This window comes from Elephas maximus, chromosome X, assembly GCF_024166365.1.
Source record: "Elephas maximus indicus isolate mEleMax1 chromosome X, mEleMax1 primary haplotype, whole genome shotgun sequence".
NCBI lineage: Eukaryota > Metazoa > Chordata > Mammalia > Proboscidea > Elephantidae > Elephas > Elephas maximus.
In genome coordinates, this window is record NC_064846.1 from 26,995,803 (window position 1) to 27,015,852 (window position 20,050).

The window sequence follows — 20,050 nt, forward strand, 5'->3', positions numbered from 1 at the left end:
GCTTTTGGAACTCTGTTATAGACCATACTTTTACGCAAATAATGCATGCCTTCTGTGTTTGTTTGCCAACTGTGGCCTCCCCCCGTGAGTTATTTTCATAAGCGCTGCTATGCCAAATTTTTTTTTACATATTGTTCTAAAAACAAAATTAGCATAGTGTGCTTATGGAAATATCTCTCAGGGGGAGGGAACAGTTGGCAAAAAAGTGTAGAAGATACGCGTTATTGGCGTAAAAATACGATAGATAGTTGAGTGGTTGAAATGTAAAAAATGAGGTTAGTTTTTCTAATTCATGTAGTTGTCACCATCCATCCATCCACCTACCCACCCATCCTACAAGTATTTGTTATGAACCTATTTTATATAAAGGCACTAGGTGAAGCCCTGGGAAATCAAGAAAATTATCTGAACTAGAAAACCATTCCTGTAGGCTCCAGAACCTTGTATTGCCAGTTTTGTCTGCTCACTGTTATATTTTCTAGCTGATATTGGGGTAAAATTTTGTAATGCTATCAAGTCATTGTTCGTATAGCTTTGGATGTTTAATAATACCTTATGTTTAACTCTTGGCAATTTACCTAACGCTTTTACACATATGACCATGTTTAATTCTCAAGATAGGTATAATTATTCCTATTTTACAGATGGAGAAAACAGTTTTCCCAAAGTTATACAACTGCTCAGGTGGCAGGGCCAGGATTAAAAATCAGATCTTTCTGATTCTACTGACTTTTTCCCACTATACCACAGCTACCTTACCAAAAGGTCTCATTTAAAAATTTCTCTTGGTTCAAAGGGATAGGTAACATATTTCTGTCAGATTGCTATTTCTCATTTACCTCTTTCACCTATTTTGTAATTTACATAGTTTTACCACAGTCACCAGAATCAATGTCACTCTTCCTTCTATATTAACTAACATTTGTTTCTTTAATTTGGTGTAAAATACTAACCAGATTGTGCAAATTCTTTTCGATTACTAAGGAAGAACTAATTTTTAAACTTGTCTTCCAAAAAACAAAACCATCTTTGTACCTAAACTTTGGTATACAGTCAGAAATTTTGGAACTTTGGAGGTATAACTTCGTCCATAAAGCAAGTTTTTGTTCTTTCTAGTGGCTTTGGTCTTTTCATATTTCTGAAACCTTGATGTACTTTACTTTTATGAAACAGCTTAGAGTAATTAAATCCTTTGTTCTTGTTTGTTGCGTGTAGCTTGGTATGGTGGAATGGATTGAACCTCCAAAACGAGAACGCAAAGCAAACTATGCGGTGGATGCCTACTTTAGAGAGGCTTTACGTGTCAGTGAGCCAAAGGCCCCAAAGGTAAAACAGTATGAGGCCAGTTTTTATGTCCTACAATAGAATTTTCTTGTAACATGGTCTGGGATTCAGGTTTATGTATTATCATTGCCAAATCATTAAAAAAAAAAAGTTTCCATTGAGTCGATTCCAACTCATAGCCCCTATAGGCCAGAGTAGCACTGCCCCATAGGGTTTCCAGGGAGCACTTGGTGGATTCAAACTGCCAGCCTTTGGATTAGCAGCCTGAGTTCTTAACCACTGTGCCACCAGGGCTCCTTGCCAAATGATAGTCCCTAAAATATAACAATATAGAAAAATACTTGAGATAGTAGAGCCATATAAGTGGATTTCATTTTATTTATTTCTTCATGTGTAAAATAAATAATAAAATATTAAGTACACTCACTTCATGCACTGAAAACAAATAAACGTATGTAATGCGTTTTTTTTTCCACAGGCCCCACGACCTCCAAAACAACCAAATGTTCAGGATTTTCAATTTTTCCCGCCACGTTTATTCGAGCTCCTGGAGAAGGAAATTCTGTATTATCGGAAGACAATAGGCTATAAGGTAATGTATAATAAAACTTAAACTAATGTAATATATTAAACTAGGCTAGAATGTGTTTCATTTTAACGTAAGAGTAAATCAAAATGGTGGTGTTTTTAAAACCAAAGAGGAGATTTGACTAGAAGTAAAGCATTAAACTACTGAGTCACCAATAGAATGTCACTAAATGGAATTAATGTAGAATTATCCAGTACTTCAAAATAGCAATAATGTATATTACTTTAATAATATAGCGCTTGAACAGTCAAAGTATATGTAGGAAGAAAAATCAGTATGTGTTTAATTAGAAGTGAATTATGACATATGATAGGAAATTTTTGACCATTTTCTTTAATATGACCAGGAAATAGTATTTTTGGAGAGATTGGAACTCTTATACACTGCTGGTGGGAATGTAAAATGGTACAACCATTATGGAAAAAGGTATGGCATGTCCTCAGAAAGCTAGACATAGAAATATCATATGATGCAGCAATCCCACTCCTAGGTATATATCCTAAAGAAATAAGAGCTGTGACATGACTAGACTTATGCACACCCATGTTCATTGCTCACAACAACAGTAAGATGGAAACAACCCGAGTGCCCATCAACAGATGAATGCATTAACAAACTGGTGCATACACACAATGAAATACTATCCAATGATAAAGAATAATGAATAAATCCATGAAACATCTCACAACATGGATGAATTTGGAGGGCGTTATGCTGAGTGAAATAAGTCAATCACAAAAGGAAAAATGTGAGACCACTACTATAAACAACACAAGGTTTACACACAGAAAAAAAGAAAGAAAAGAACATTCTTTGATGGTTGCCAGGGATGGGATGGGGAGGGAGGGAAAACTATCAAGTAGATAGAAGATACATGTTAACATTGGTGAAGGGAAAGGAATACACAATATGGGAGAAGTCAGCACAACATGACCAAGTCAAGAGAGGACACTGACAGGAACACAAGAATAAAGGGCAACTACGGTAACTACTATAGCATAGATAATCCTACAACAGTACTATTAACAAACAGTAATTTCCAAATGGATACATAGGTAGATAGATACACCAAGAGGTGTAGGAAGGTGTAAGGGAGTACACCCACCAGCAGATACAGGTTTGGTGGTGGGTATTTCTACATACATGACTGTAGGTGCTCCTCACATATTATTATAGACAATAGAGCACACAAGGGGCACAGTCAGGGAAACATCTTCGATATAACTGAACACCTCACAGGATGAAGTTCCTAGGCTCAAAGACAAAGAACCATAGACTCAGGAGACATCTACGTCAGCTGGCACACCATGGTTCATAAAGACAGTGTTCTGCATCCTACTTTGGGGAGTAGCATCTGGGGTCTTAAAAGCTTGCCAGAGGCCATCTAAGATACAATTATTGGCCTCTTCCTGTCCGGAGCAAAGGAGAATGAAGAAAATCAAAGACTCAAGGGAGTAATTAGTCTAAAGGACTAATGGACCACATGAATCACAGCCTAAACAATCCTGAGACCAGAAGCACTAGATGGTGCCCAGCTACCACTACTGACCGCTCTGATTAGCATCACAACAGGGGGTCCTAGACAGAGTGGGAGAAAAATGTAGAACAAAAAATCAAATTCACAAGAAAGACCAAGCTTACTGGTCTGACAGAGACTGGAGGAACCCCCGAGACTATGCCTTAAGACACCCTTCTGACCTGGGGTTGAAGCCATTCCCGGAGACTACCTTCCAGTCAAACAATAAACAAGCCCATAAAATAACAACATCCAAGAGGACGTGGTCCTTAGAACAGTCAATTTTATGAGATCAAAAGGGCAATATTTGCCCAAAAACAAAGATGAGAAGGGAGGAAGGGGTAGAAAATCTGAACAAAAGGAAACAGGGAACTCAGAGCGGAAATGAGATGAGTGCTGACACGTTGTAGGGAATGAAACTAATGTCATGAAACACTGTATGTACAAACCATCAACTGGGAATCTAATTTGCTCTGCAAACTCTTACCTAATGTACAATAAAAAAGAGGGAGAGAGAGAGAAAGAAGTATTGTGTTTATTGCTCACAGGTTGATGAAAGCCCTGTTGGCGGATGTAGATTGTGGTCACTTAGGTGTTAAAGATAATGGTAAACATGATAATGAATTATGTAATTTTTAAAATACTCTTCTGGAATTTAGAATTCTTGTTTTATTAAGGTATCTAGGATCCCATTTGTTAGTGAGTGAAATTTAATATTTGTCATACCGAATCTATCACATGGAGATATTAAGCATACCAAATTGTTGCTATATGTTGAAATGGTCTTCCTAGTGGATGAAGAGAAATGGAGAAATGACCAGTGGTATGATAATCAGTAATATAAGCAAAATTATGAGAATATTAACACACTTGTGATTTTATAAAGCTTTCTGTTTTATGAATTGGAAGCTGTACTTTTAAAAATTTGTTTTGTGAAACTTTATCACAGTTGGAACTCTGTATGACCAGTTGCCATTTTGTTTAGTAGCTGTAATGTGCCTAGAAAAGCTCCCTGTTTGTAAGATATGTAATAATCCATGTGTACTTTACAACTAGGGTAGTTATCTAGAGTGTTGATACTACTTGTCCAGAATGGGAGCATTGCTGTTTGGAGCCTTGCTTGCTGCTTATGTATCAAAGTTAAAAAACATAAATCAGAACAGGAAACTTAAGGTGAATATAAGTGGTTAGTTATAGTCTAGTTAGGGAACTGTGATTAAATTTGAATGTATTTAAACCAATAGACCTGGATAAAATTTCTTCTTAGGAAGTTGTAGAAGAGTAATATAACCATGGTTGAACATTTGGACCAGGCATAAAACCAGTTTCAAAGAAAGTGAAAACAGCGATATACCAGAAGAAGCAGGCAAATTATAGGTTCAAACTGCAAAATAAAAAGAAAAAAGTTAATAATAACATAGTTAATAAGATTTCATGAGGTATACAAAAAATATATTATTTCATTAAGGTTTGTAATAATTTGAGGTTTATAACATTCTTTTCTGTTACTTTAATTGTTTTAGTGAGATTTGAAAAGAGAATTAATTGAAATGTTAGACCTCAGATGATAATAAACCAAATATTTGTGTTTAATGTTTTATAATTTGGGAAATGCTCTCACACATACTCCATTTGATTCCTAACAACCCTGTGAGGTAGATATTATTAGCACCTCCATACAATAGGTGAGGAAACAAGTTCAGAGAGGTCCAGTGACTTGTTGAAGCTCACATGGCTAACAAGGTTGCCTTGGGTGCTGATCTTGAACCGGGTTTCTCAGTATTCAAATGCCACGCTCTTTCCACTCAGACATCCTGAGCTATTTCCGCATGTGATATAACCCTACTTTTTTCTGCAGTCCTAAATAAGGACTGTGTTTACAATGGTATGACATGTCATTTGGGAGGTGGGCCAAGTGGTAGTCAAGTAGCAGCAATAAAAAAATCACCTCTGATATAACTGTTTTTCCTTCTTCAATGGAGGTACTGAGATTTTGTCCCTGTGATAATTACAGTGCCCACCACATCCTGGCCGCAGCTCTGGTTTTAATGTACACAGTGCCTTTCATTACAGGCAGTTTGTGGTTAGGGGTGAGATCTTACAATGACTGGTTGGGTGGTGGCCAACTGGAGGGAGATAGAGAGAGAGAAAACCTCAAAAGAGGGAGGAATGAAGGGGCAGCTGTGAAGGGTGATAGGAAGGAAGAGAAGGGAGAAGGAAGAAGATGTAAGAAGAGAGGAAGGGGATGAATGAGGAGAGGAAAGATGGCATGAACTTCTTGCTATTGCACCTTACTGTTTTCACTTCCTCACCTCTGAGAAAGGAGGGACAGGAGAGGGAGAATGAGAGAAAGAATATTTTTTCCCCTAATACTTGATGATTGAACACTCCTGTGTACCACATCCTGTGCCAAGTACTAGAGATACAGCAGTGAATAAGACAGACAAGGTCCCTCATCTTGTGGAATTTAACATTTTAATGCTGGAGACAGACATGAAACAGATACCACAGTGAGGTTAAGTATTGACAAAGGATGCTCTGAGAGGGTATAACCTGGGTGTCTGATGTGGACTGGGAGATCACAGAAGTGTCCCTAGGGAACTGTCGTTTAAGCTGAGGTCACAGAGATGAGTAGGAGTCAGCCAACTGAAACATGGGAGACCAAAGCCCAGGCAGAAAGCACATGTGCAAAGGTCTTGAGGTAGGAAGGAGGAGGGCCCCTTGGGGAAGGAAAAGGCCAGTGGTGCGGGAAAACAGTGGCTTGAGATGAGGTTTGTGAGTAGGTAGAGGCAGATCACATAGAGCCTTTATAAAAAAAACAAACCCATTGCCATCAAGTCAGTTCCGACTCATGGCAACCCCATGTGTTACAGAGTAGAACTGCTCCATAGAGTTTTCTTGCCTGTAATTTTTTTTAAATTAATTTTTATTGTGCTTTAAGTGTAAGTTTAAAATCGGGTCAGTGTTTCATACAAAAATTTACATACACCTTGCTTACCCCCTAATGAGATAGCACAGTCCTTCCCTCCACTCTCTCTCCTCTTGTCCATTCAGGCAGCTTCTGGCCCCCTCTGCCCTCTCATCTCCCCTCCAGACAGGAGATGCCAACATAATCTCACTTGTCTACTTGATTCAAGAAGCTCATTCTTCACCAGTATCATTTTCCACCCCATATTCCAGTCCAATTCCTGTCTGAAGAGTTGGCTTTGGGAATGGTTCCTGTCTTGGGCTAACAGAAGGTCTTGGGACCATGGCCTCTGGGGTCCTTCTAGCCCCAGCCTGACCATTAAGTCTGGTCTTTTTACGAGAATTTGGGGCCTGCATCCCAAATGTCTCCTGTTCCCTCAGAGGTTCTCTGTTGTGTTCCCTGTTGGGGCAGTCATTGGTTGTGGCTGGGCACCATCTAGTTCTTCTGGTCTCAGGCTGATGTAGTCTCTGGTTTATGTGGTCCTTTCTGTCTCTTGGGCTCATAATTACCTTGTGTCTTTGGTGTTCTTCATTCTCCTTTGCTCCAGGTGGGTTGAGACCGATTGATGCATCTTTGATGGCCGCTTGCTAGTGTTTTAAGACCCCAGACGCCATTCTCCATAGTGGGATGCAGAATGTTTTCTTTATGGAAGCAGATTGCCAGGCCTTTCTTCTAGGGTGCCACCAACCTTTTGGTTAGGTGCAAACTGTGCATCACCCAAGGACCTTAGAGCCTTTCCAGGTTACGTTAATGAGCAAAGGAAAAGCATTGACATGTTTTTAAGGCAGAGGGGTCGGTGGGTGGGGAAATGATAATAATAGCAGCTACTTATTTAGTCCTTAGTTGTTAAGTTCTTTATAAGTATTAACTCATTATCCTTCTAATAGTCCTAGAATGATAGACGTCCTATTTTACAGATGAGGACAGTGAGGCACAGAGAGATGGAGTGATTTGCCCCAGGTACTTTGCTCAAGGTCATAGAACTTAGTACAGTATGATCAGATTTATGTTCACTCTGTCTGCTACACAAAGAATGGAAGGTGTTTATCCAGGGAAACCAACCAGGAGAATGTTGAAGTATCAGAGCGAGAGAGGATGGTGGAGGCTTGGACAATGGTGTTAATGGCAGTGAAAAGAGAACTGATTCCCTATACCTCTACTCCTAGCCTTGTCCTCTTTTCAGCTCCATCCTGGATTGCCTCTGTATTGTCTTAAGACTTGCCTTGATCCTTCCTATGCATATTTATCTGAGGATTTACAAGACAAATAAGAATGTGTTGCTGGTTATTGGTTCTTTCTGCACCTTGTCTCTTTCGTTCTTTATCGGGAACTATGGACCTGAGCTAAGGTTTTTGAGGCCAGAGTATAGACAGATCAGCATGGCATCTGCAGAGCTTGCTTTCAAGGATGATGTGATACAGATCCGTTAGATTGATCTTCTCAAGGGATATTTAGCATTGACTTTTTTTGTGTGTGTGCCTGTACCTTCAGAAAACTCACCAGACCCAGAAAGTGAATGGAACAATAGTTTATTATCAGATCAACAAACCTGCTGTAGTGGAGTTACCTGTATTCTATACACGTAGTCAGGTTCTCAGAAAGGGACTCTTTTCGTCTTTTCTGGCTAAGTGGTTGTTAGTCAAAAGGAGTGAGGCATTGGCTATAGCTGGGGACACTGTAGTATATGGTAACATTTTGTTTGAGTCCTTATAGTCTTGTTCTGTAAGTGCTTGGGGTGGGGGCTACTGTGAGGCTCAGTAGTTTTGAAGCTGTTAGTAAAGAGCATTTTTCTTCAGGGCCTGCATATTTGCTTTTTTATTTTCTGTTTTGTCCCCTCCCCCATATTCAGCACAAGGACACAGCAGCATTACTGATAAGATCTGTAGTCTTATGGGTTTTGTTTTCTTTGAGAGTGAGGGAAGCATTTGTTTTGCCCTGACCACTTGGTGGATAACAGCGTGATATATGCCAGTTATTCCCCGTAGCTAAACTTTGGCCTTGTTGGAATGTAGACACAGTCAGAAGCTTCCTTGCTCTTGCAACTTAAACGAAAAACGAGTTGCTGTTTAATGCATTTAATGAGTTCTTCACGAAAATCTTTACACTGGAAGAGAATAACTTAATTGAAATTTCAATTGCAGAATTAACAAAAACCTTGACTATCTAACAGTTCCATTGAATCTAAGACGTGCCGTATTTGAAGCTGAAGAAGGCTGTAGCACAGTCTGACATTTTTCCTTGATAAAAAATTCTTCAGGGACAGATAGAAACGTTTGACAAATGGAAGAAGTTGCATCATCTTTCTGAGTTTTGGTAATGTATTATTGTAGGCCACCTATTTTAAAGTGGTAGAACTAAAATGAGGTGAGCTGATTTCAACTTACTACTTTCATTTTGTGTGCCGCCACATTTAATTCAGTATTCCATATTTCTATGAAGCACATGGAAAAACTCCATCTAAGAAACAAGACCGAAAAAAGGTTTTCACTTCTCTATGGAACATAGCTCTTAATCATATATTGCTTAGGGCCTGACCAGAAATCCAAATAATAGAGATTTTTCTTTTTGAAAGCTAGCTTTTTATGTATTGTGGCTTTATTCTGTGCTTCTGAGGACCATATTAAGGATATACAGTAGGAATACCTGAGATATCTGCTGGATATCTGTTGAGTAGTATTGGTCTGTAAGTGTCTCACTTAGTTTGGACATGTTATCAGGAGGGATCAGTCCCTGCAGAAGGGTATCACGCTTGGTAAAGTAGAGGATCAGCGAAAAAGAGGAAGATGCTCAACGAGATGGAGATGGATTGACACAGTGGCTGCAATGGTGCGCTCAAGCATAACAACGATTGTGAGGATGGTGCAGGACCTGGCAGTGTTCCGTTCTGTTGCACATAGAGTTGCTATGAGTCAAAACCTACTCGACGGCACCTAACAACAACAACTATTGGTCTATAATTTATCTACTTGATTCTTACATAGCACTTTGAACTCACTCTATGAAGCTTAATGCTGATGAGACCCTCAGGAGGTAAAAAAACTGAGAATTTTTCTGATTCTAAAAATTTTAGCAGCTGTGTGTTTGAGTAATTTCTAGAATTAAAATAGTAGATGTAAGATTGATCAAGTCATTTTAAAGTTTTACTGTGTTAATATGACTAGTGGCTGTAGAAAATGGTTTGCAGTGGATCTTACAATCTGATGCTATAATATTCTGATTTTGTTTCCTGGTTTTTGGCTTCGATGAGTAAAGCTGCTATGAACATTCTTGGAAAAGTCTTTGCATAGATATGTTTTCATGTCCTTGGGTAAATAACTAGGAATGGAATTGCTGGTGTGTGTATAATTTTAAAATTGAATTTATCTGTCAGAAAAAAGCTGTTTTTCATCATGCTTACACTGGACTACACTTTATTTTTAACTTAATCCTTCTTTTCCGTTTTCATTTGCCACCATCCTAGGCCAGGTGATCCTACCTCATTTCTAGATTACGAAAGTTTAGCTGCTTCTCTTGCCTCTAGTCACTTTCCTACGTTAGTCCATCCTGCATAAGACTTACAGGTGAAAATACTGCTTTTTGACATGTTGCTCCCTTGTTCAAAAATCTATGGTGGCTTGCTGGGGCCTACTGTGTAGTTTCAGGGGCCTCTAAATCTGTCTCCACCTGGCTTTATTTCTTACCCCTTCTCAGTTGAAGCTGTATGTGCTGCTTTCTGTACACATCTGCCTTCATGTTTTTGCTCGTATTGCTCCAGTGTAGAATACCCTTCTGTGCTGGTTGTATATGTTCACTGTGACACTGAGGCCTCTGGGGCAACAGGTTTGAGATACAGGTGACTGCTTGCTTTCTTAGAGAGCTGAGCTTCTGTTCTCAATCTTTTGAATTTTAGTTCTCTTCTCAGTTGTCAGGGGCCCTGGTGGTACAGTGGTTAAGAACTCAGCTGCTATCCAAAAGGTTGGCAGTTCGAATGCACCAGCTGCTTCTTGGAAACCCTGTGGAGCAGTTGTAGTCTGTCCTCTAGGGTCCCTATGGGTCAGAATTGACTCAATGGAAATGGGTTTGGTTTGGTTTTGTTTCTCAGTTGTCAGTGTGATTATAGCTCTGTACTATCACTTCTGTTGGTCACTGGTGTGTTTTTCCCTTGACTGCTGATCCCATTACAGCTGTTCGTGTACTCCACTGCTCCCTTGCCACTTACATTCTCTCTTTATAGTCTTTATTTCCTTATCAGCTGCACCTTGGAAACCCTGTGGGGTGGTTCTACCCTATCCTATATAGGGTCACTATGTGTCGGAATTGACTCAGTGACAGTGGGTTTGGTTTTTTGGTTTTATTTCCTTATTAATATTACTGTTATTATTTGGCTTCTTCATTATCCTGTCACTTCTTCCAGACTTCCAACTTTTCATATGAAGATGCTGACTCTTTATTTACCTCAGCAGGCAGCAAAAGCACTCCTTTCTTTTTGCGTGTTGAACTGATTGGAGATTTGGATGTAATCTTTGGGCGCATTGCTGCTTGTCTTCCCTCATCTATATTGCTGGGTGGATAGGGTCTTTTTCGTTTGTTTACTGCCAAACTTTTTGTTTGTTGATGCTGGGCTTGAAATTTTATTGTATAATGTTGGCGTTGGGAATAATTTATTCAGTTATTACTATGTATTATAATAGTATAGGGGGGTATATTTTGTTCCACAGTGTAATCAAATCTAGGATATAGTGTGGCATTTACTAATGAGGTTTAATTCTACAATACTATATGGCCCATTTAAGAATGGGTTTTATTTTGGTGGCATTATGGTAGCAGAAATGTGGAGAGGACCATGTGTCATTCTATTATGACTTTATATTTAGGTTGAAATAACTCTGAAAATCGATGTATATATACACGCTTTAATAATTAAATTTCTTAACAATTCATTCATAACTCCTCTATTGATTTATAGGTCCCAAAGAATCCTGACATCCCGAATCCAGTTCTAGCTCAAAGAGAGGAGCAAAAAAAGATTGATGGAGCTGAACCTCTTACAGCAGAAGAGACTGATGAAAAGGAAAAACTTCTCACACAAGTAAACTCTTTTAACTGGCTGAAGTATATCTGGGTAACCGATAGAAAAGAGAAGTACAGATGACACTTAGCTTTTAAAATATTTATTTTTAAATATAAAATATATACATAACAAAACATTTGCCAATTCAGTAATTTTTACATGGATACTTCAGAGGTTACACTTACTTTTAAATGTATAAGCCTAGTATCCTGATTTGGCACTCCAGCAAAACTCAGGGCTATTTTGTAAACACATATTTAGACCAAATCTCTATTGTTTATCCCTTTTATCCAATAAGCTCTTTTGGAAATACTGGAAAATACACAAATGTAAAATAAAAGCATCAATTAATAGAAATAAAACATACTGTTTACCAATTTTAATATGGTCAGTCTACATTTGAATCTTGGTAGATAATAGTTACTACCATATTCTTGGAAATTTAAAATTTAATTGCTTTTGTCAATTTATGTGAACTGTCCTCTGAAATTATAATCTACTGATCTTGGTGTATAATTTTGTAATTCTTAAAATGCCTTTATCCTTTGTGGAAAGAACTTTTAATACAGCTATGAGAGATTTCTGAAGCTTTTTAAGGTGATTATGATATGATTGACTATGCAAAGGCATTCGACTGTGTGGATCATAACAATTTATGGATAACGTTGCCAAGAATAGGAATTCTAGAGTACTTAATTGTGCTCGTGAGGAACCTGTACGTATATCAAGATACAGTTGTTCGAACAGAACAAGGAGATACCGTATGGTTTAAAATCAGGAAAGGTGTATGTCAGGGTTGTATCCTTTCACCATACTTAATCTGTATGCTGAGCAAATAATCCAAGAAGCTGGACTATATGAAGAAGGATGCAGCATCAGGATTGGAGGAAGACTCATTAACAACCTGTAATATGCAGACGATACAATCTTGCTTGCTGAAAGTGAAGAAAACTTGAAGCACTTACTGATGAAGATCAAAGACCACAGCCTTCAGTATGGGTTGCACCTCAACATAAAGAAAACAAAAGTCCTCACAACTGGACCAATAAGCAACATCATGATAAACAGAGAAAAGACTGAAGTTGTCAAGGAGTTCATTTATTTGGATCCACAATCAACACCCATAGAAGCATCAGTCAGGAAGTCAAACAATGGGAAATCTGGGGTAGAAAGGAGGAGTGTGCTGTGATATCATAGGGAGAGCAATTACGGTCACATAACTTCGTGTAAAAATTTTTGCATGAGAAACTAACTTGAACTGTAAACTTTCACTTAAAGCACAATAAAAAGAAAGAAAGAAATAATGCATTGCATTGAACAAATCTGCTGCAAAAGATCCCTTTAAGATGTTAAAAAGCAAAGATGTCACTTTAAGGATTTAGGTACGCCTGACGCTGGGTCCCCGGGGCTGGCGTCGTTTCCTGCTTCGGCCTCCGCCAAACTTTTGTTGGCTTCCCGGGGCGCAGGGCGCACAGCCGGCAGCGCAGGACGGGTGAATTTCTGCGGGTCCAGGATGTCCAGGACGGAGGAGATCTTGTGGGAAGAGGAGGCCACCTCGGCCCCGCCGTCCTGCCATGCCGGCATGCCTACTGGCCGCAGGCCCGTGGCCAGGCGGCGCGGGGTCCAGAATGGCCACGTTCGGGGTAGCTGTCTGGCTGGGGCTTGGCCGCAGCTCTCCGGGGGGGGGAGGAGGGTCTGGACAGCCAAGTCGAGCTGGGGGTGGGAGGCAGGAGGGGGCGTGGACAGCTGTGAGGGGCTTCACACCAATTGGCACTTGCGACAGTGTTTTCAGTCTCCTCGTATGCATGCGAAAGCTGGGCAATGAATAAGGAAGACCAAAGAAGGATTGATGCCTTTGGATTACGGTGTTGGCAAAGAATATTGAATATACATGGACTGCCAGAAGAACAAACAAATCGGTCTTGGAAGAATCACAGCCAGAACGCTCCTTAGAAGCAAGGATGGTGAGACTTTGTCTCAACATACTTTGGACACATTATCAGGGTGGCTCAGTTTCTTGAGAAGGACATCATGCTTGGTAAAGAAGTGGGTCAGTGAAAAAGAGAAAGACCCTCAACGAGATGGATTGACACAGTGGCCTGGAACAATGGGCTCGAGCATAACAATGATGATGAGGATGGCGAGAACCAGGCAGTGTTTTGTCCTGTTCTACATAGGGTTTACATAGGGTTGATATGAGTCAGAACCGACTCGATGACACCTAACAACAACAACATGGTATAATTAAAAGCAGTTGTTAGTTGCCATCAGGTCAATTCAGACTCACGGTGACCCCATGTGTTACAGAGTAGATCTGCTCCATACGCTGTAATCTTTATGGAAGCAGATGCCAGGTCTGTCTTCTGCGATGCTGCTGGTTGGGTTTGGACTGCCAATCTTTAAATTAGCACTTGAGCGTAAACCATTTGTGCCACCTAGGGACCTATAGGAAACCCTGGTGGCATAGTGGTTAAATGCTACAGCTGCTAGCCCAAGGGTCGGCAGTTCAAATCTGCCCGGCGTTCCTTGGAAACTCAATGGGGCAGTTCTACTCTGTCCTATAGGGTCGCTATGAGTCAGAATCGACTCTACGGCACTGGGTTTAGGGACCTATAATTAAAAACTAATAGCTACTAAATTAGAAATATATATATATATATTTTTATTAAGTAGATGTTGTTTCCATTTGAACAAAATATTAATGTCTTCAGGTCATTGTTGCTTTAATGAGGTTTATGAATGTCGTACTTCCAAAATAAACTGTAGAAGATAAAGTTTCAGTGTAAAAGACTCTTGCAAATGATAAATATATACTGTATGACACCTTAGTACAGAAAGTTGCCAGTAAGATTTACTTATTTAGCATTTTTTGAGGAATGTGCAAAGCACAATGCTATGAAATTTTCCATGTTAATTATTTAAATATAGTTTTTGTGTTAATATGTTATTTATTATATAGGTCTTTGTTATAACATTTAATTTTGGTTGAATGAATTTTTAAAAATTGCATACGTAGTGTTTTGAGCCAAATGCCTGGAAGTCATAAAGTTTAGCTTGTAAATATAATGACTGTTGGTTGAATATTAGCATTTACCACAGAATAAAATAAAACATTTAAATATTCATGTTTTATTTTCAAAGTTTATTTCCTGAACATAAAAACATAAAAATAAAGTCACAGTCTTCAAATGCTACTTGGCTTGCAGTATATTATGAAGGTATAGTGTATTGTGAATATGTAGTCTTAACCCAGCAATTAGTTTGGTATTAGGAGTATAAACTTTTTTTTTCTGCCCCTCATAATAGTTAAATTGGAAACCCTGATGGTGTAGTGGTTAAGAGCTACAGTTGCTAACCAAAAGGCTGGCAGTTGAAATCTACTAGGCGCTCCTTGGAAACCCTGTGGGGCAGTTCTACTCTGACCTATAGGGTCACTATGCATCTCAGTTGACTTGATGGCAGTGGGTTTGGTTTTGGTTAATAGTTGAATTGAAGGTCATTTGAAATCATCTTTCTTAAGTGCCCTAAATAAATAATCTTTTTAAAAAAATCATGGCAGTACAAAGGAACAAAAGTGGGTCGTCTGCAAGCTAGATCAACTGAAGGTAGAAGTCTTCTCTCTTTTAGTAAAGAAATTGAGTGGCCCATTAACATGCTGTTTGTAGAAATTCTATTTATGAATACAATTTTGAACAGAAAATATTTATTTGCAGTTGTTTGGAATGATATAAAGAGTTATAATTTTTTTCATTCTCTTTTGAGTATTCCTCAGTGGTTTTATTTACTTATTTTGATTTCATGTATGTAGTACCGGGATATGAGGACTTCGGCCCTTATATTAGCATTTTATTTTAATGTGTTTGTATTTTAGTGTAGTAGACATCTATAAAATGTGGAATTAAAAACCACACAATATCTTAGAGCTATAAATCAGTTTTTAGTACTTGGACAGGGATACATTCTCCTCGTGATGGAAAAGCAGTTATTTCTATAGTAACTCTCACTTAACTTCCGATTCCAATTTGAAAAATCTGAGATTTTACAAGGAGAAACATTTTAAGGCTTTTAAACAGTTTTTAATGCATCATTGTATAGAAGTAAACAGAACAGTAATTGAATTTATTAACTTAACCTCTGTTGATGATGCTTAATTTTGTTCACAGGGATTCACAAACTGGACTAAGCGAGATTTTAACCAATTTATTAAGGCTAATGAGAAGTATGGGAGAGATGACATTGATAATATAGCTCGAGAGGTGGAGGGTAAATCCCCTGAGGAGGTCCTGGAGTATTCAGGTTTGTATGTATATTGGAACAGGATGTTTTACTTTAACCTTATTCTTTTCTTTAGTGCCAGTTTAATTGTGCTATCGTTCAGAGATCTTTTAAACTTCTATCAAGTAAAATTTAGGTGAAGGTATAAAATATACTTGTATTTCTGTGAAGAGATTACAAGATTTATCATAGCAGACTGACTTCCATACTTTGTAGTAGTTAGCTAATAGAGCCGAGTACAACAATATTATCTGATCCAGGTTTAAATAGAGAATAGCTGAAGACCTTTTTTTGGAAATTTGAAAGGGTTTTCTGGTGATTACCAGCGCGTTTAGAGGTTGCTTGTATTGAGTGTTTATTTCGTGACATGAAATTTATGAATTTCCTCTCCCTTGATCCCTGAAAAATGCTACTGTTACTCTTGAGGTTAATAATGTAAGTTCAGAGCATTTGGGGGCCTAGAGAGGGACGAAACAGGTGTAAGAGAAAAACGTTAGCAGCCAAAAGGAGTATACAAGGTATGTGTGGAGAGATTTTCTGAAGTGGAATTTCCTTTAAAAGATAGGAGGGAGGGGAGGACAGGAGAAATGTGCGTGAAGTTTCCAGAAAATGATTCAAAAAGGTATCACGTCAGATATTCTCTCAAAGTGGACACCAGGCCAAGTGTCATGACTAGCTCAGAACAGCTTAATGGCTGTCCACCAGGTTGGAATGGGCTTATGTAATTGGTTGCAATTAGAGAAGAAACATGTAAAACTGGCTGTCGACAAGTATGCAGTACTTTATACGTAGCAGGCATCTCAATATGTGTTAAATGAATAAGTGTGTGAATAAATAAATGAACACAGGTGCTTATAAAAATCAGGAAGTGCTAACATACATTTCTTGATAGGCTGTAAAAATGCAAACTTTAAGGAAGCAGAGTATATCATTAAAAGGCCCTCACTGAAGTCATAAGATGTAACGTATTAAAACAGCCAGATTATTTGGCTCATTTATAAAATTGAGCTGGATGACTCCATAGTTTGAATATTCTTCTGTCTCTAATTTCAAGTCCCGTTGAGTTGGTGTGTGCACGGGTTTAAGAGAAAAGGCTGATTCAAGTCAGTTTAAAAACAAACTGTAGGACATTGGAAATACCGTAAGATCAGTGAGTGGTTCCAAAAGCAAAGTAATAGTTTCAGTTGAAATTACTGTTTCATAGGAAAGTTTTGAACGGCCTGTTGACAGTGGTTTTATTTTTGTTTTTCTTGGTAGGAGGATGTATTCTCTAAGTTTATATAATGCCACTCTCTTTCCCGTTTCCTTTTATGTGTTTGGTGCATTCTGTATCATGTTTAAGTAGAATAAAAGCATAGCTTAAATCAGTGTGCGCGGCATCTTTTGAAATTCTAGTCATTTGGGATGGGTAATTAAAGATTCTATAGTATTTCATGAAAACTTCCTTGTTAAAGTCTTATTTTTAAATGAAAATTTAGGGATGTTTACTAACTGAACACGGTGTATGTACAGATGAATCTGAATCTTTAAAAGGTATAAGTTCACCATACTCTTTCCTGTTAATTCTTTATTCTAAAATTTCTTAGATTTGGTAGCCTAAGATGATACTAATTTAAAGTGATAATAACTGTTTTTCAGCTGTATTTTGGGAACGCTGCAATGAACTACAGGATATTGAGAAAACTATGGCTCAGATTGAACGTGGAGAAGCAAGAATTCAACGAAGGATCAGTATCAAGAAAGCTCTGGATGCCAAAGTACTATATTTCATAATTGTCATGTTATTATTCAGTTGTTTTAATTGGTACGGTGATTAGCTTTGAATTATTATTGCACATTCAGTTAAAACCACTATTTGGTTTAAATACACAGATTGCAAGATACAAGGCCCCATTTCACCAGTTGCGTATTCAGTATGGAACCAGCAAAGGAAAGAACTATACTGAGGAAGAAGATAGATTCTTGATTTGTATGTTACACAAAATGGGCTTTGATAGAGAAAACGTGTATGAAGAATTAAGGCAGTGTGTGCGGAATGCTCCCCAGTTTAGATTTGACTGGTTTATCAAGTCTAGAACCGCCATGGTATGTATTTGTTTCTTAAGGATTTATTTCCTCCAATTTTTTATATTGAAAAATTGTAAAGCTAAAGAGAAGTTGAAAGAATGATACAACAAACACTATATATTCTTTACCTGGATTCTCTAGTTGTTAACATCTTGCCACATTTGCTCCCTGTCTATTTCCGTGCCCCTCCCTCCTGTCCCTGTGTTTCTGTCTTATGTGTGTACGTATGTATATATATATATATATGTATGTGTGTACGTATAAAGATAGAGCCCTGGTGGTACATCAGGTGCTCTGCTGCTAACCAAGAGGTTGGCAGTTCAGACCTACCAGCTGGTCTGCAGGAGAAAAGACTTGATGATCCTTGCCTAGGAAAGCCTATGGGACAGTTCTTCTCTGTCATATGGGGTGGCTATGAGTCAGAATTGACTTGACGGCACACAACATATATAAATATATACACACACACACACACACACACACACACACACACACACACACACACACACACACACACACACACACACACACACACACACACACACACACACACACACACACACACACGTAGAGTCTATGGGGCCCTGGTGGCGCAGTGGTTAAGCTTTTGGCTGCTAACCAGAAGGTAGGCAGTTCAGGTCCACCAGCTGTTCTTTGGAAACCCTATAGGGCAATTCTGTTCTGTCCTGTAGGGTTGCTATGAGTCAGAATTGACTCATTGGCAGTGGGTTATTTATATTCTATATTTAGAAATGAATACCTGTAGTTTATAAATCTTTAAATGTCTGTATTTCTGAACCAGTTGCAGATGTCATGAGAGTTTACCTCTAATACTTCAGTATGTACTTCCTCAGAATAAAGATGTTCTCCTACATAACCATCATAGCACCACCTACCTAAAAATGTTAAAATTCATTCAGTAACGTCATCTAATGATACAGTTCATATATGTCAATTTTCAGTTCCAAAATGTTTGTCTTTTATAGCTGTTTTTTTAATTTATATTAGTTGATGATCCAATCAAGGTGCATTTGGTGGTTGTATCTCTTCAGTCTCTTTTAACCTGGATTCGTCCCGCCACTACTTTTTGTTTTTCACGACAGTGACGTTTTTAATGTGTTCAGGCAGCTGTCTTGTACAGCGTCCTGCATTGTGGTTTTACCTCATTGTTTACTCATTGTTAGATTCAAGTTAAACATTTTTAGCAGCACTGCTACATAAATGATGTTGTGTCCTTTTCATTGCATCACATTAGGCACATTATGTCAGATTGTGACACTTACTGGTGAAGCTAAGTTTGAACATTTGATAAATAGGGTGACCACCAGAGTTCCCCACTTTAAAAGTACATTTTCGCCTTGGTAATTAGGCAAGAAATACATGAGGCTGTGTGAATAACGTATTTATTTATTTGTTTATTTTTATTAACTTTTATTGAGCTTCAAGTGAACGTTTACAAATCAAGTCAAACTGTCACATATAAGTTTATATACAGCTTACTCCGTACTCCCACTTGCTCTCCCCCTAATGAGTCAGCCCTTCCAGTCTCTCCTTTGGTGACAATATTGCCAGCTTCCAACTCTCTCTATCCTCCCATCCCCCCTCCAGACAGGAGATGCCAACACAGTCTCAAGTGACCACTTGATATAATTAGCTCACTCTTCATCAGCATCTCTCTCCTACCTACTGTCCATCCCCTTTCATGTCTGATGAGTTGTCTTCGGGGATGGTTCCTGTCCTGTGCCAACAGAAGGTTTGGGGACCATGACCGCCGGGATTCCTCTAGTCTCAGTCAGACCATTAAGTCTGGTCTTTTTATGCGAATTTGGGGTCTGCATCCCACTGATCTCCTGCTCCCTCAGGGGTTCTTGTAGTCCTCAATTGTGGCTGGGCACCAACTAGTTCTTCTGGTCTCAGGATGATGTAGGTCTCTGGTTCATGTGGCCCTTTCTGTCTCTTGGGCTTTTAGTTGTCGTGTGGCCTTGGTGTTCTTCATTCTCCTTTGCTCCAGGTGGGTTGAGACCAATTGATGCATCTTAGATGGCCGCTTGTTAGCATTTAAGACCCCAGATGCCACATTTCAAAGTGGGATGCAGAATGTTTTCATAATAGAATTATTTTGCCAGTTGACTTAGAAGTCCCCTTAAACCATGGTCCCAAAACCCCCGCCCTTGCTCCGCTGACCTTTGAAGCATTCATTTTATCCCGGAAACTTCTTTGCTTTTGGTCCAGTCCAGTTGAGCTGACCTTCCATGTATTGAGTATTGTCGTTCCCTTCGTATTTATTTTTAATGAGAAGGA

General features: G+C 38.7%; 1 protein-coding gene across 6 annotated transcripts in view; it reads left to right on the forward strand.

Moving 5' to 3' along the window:
• Positions 1–20,050, forward strand: part of SMARCA1 (SWI/SNF related, matrix associated, actin dependent regulator of chromatin, subfamily a, member 1) — a 70,022-nt gene that overhangs the window by 39,529 nt on the left and 10,443 nt on the right. For all 6 annotated transcript variants that reach the window (XM_049871979.1, XM_049871981.1, XM_049871980.1 and 3 more), the window contains 6 exons: positions 1,216–1,326; positions 1,763–1,876; positions 11,303–11,425; positions 15,571–15,703; positions 17,321–17,439; positions 17,555–17,767. In XM_049871979.1, the coding sequence (XP_049727936.1) occupies positions 1,216–1,326; positions 1,763–1,876; positions 11,303–11,425; positions 15,571–15,703; positions 17,321–17,439; positions 17,555–17,767 (813 nt within the window). The remainder of the gene's footprint in view (positions 1–1,215; positions 1,327–1,762; positions 1,877–11,302; positions 11,426–15,570; positions 15,704–17,320; positions 17,440–17,554; positions 17,768–20,050) is intronic.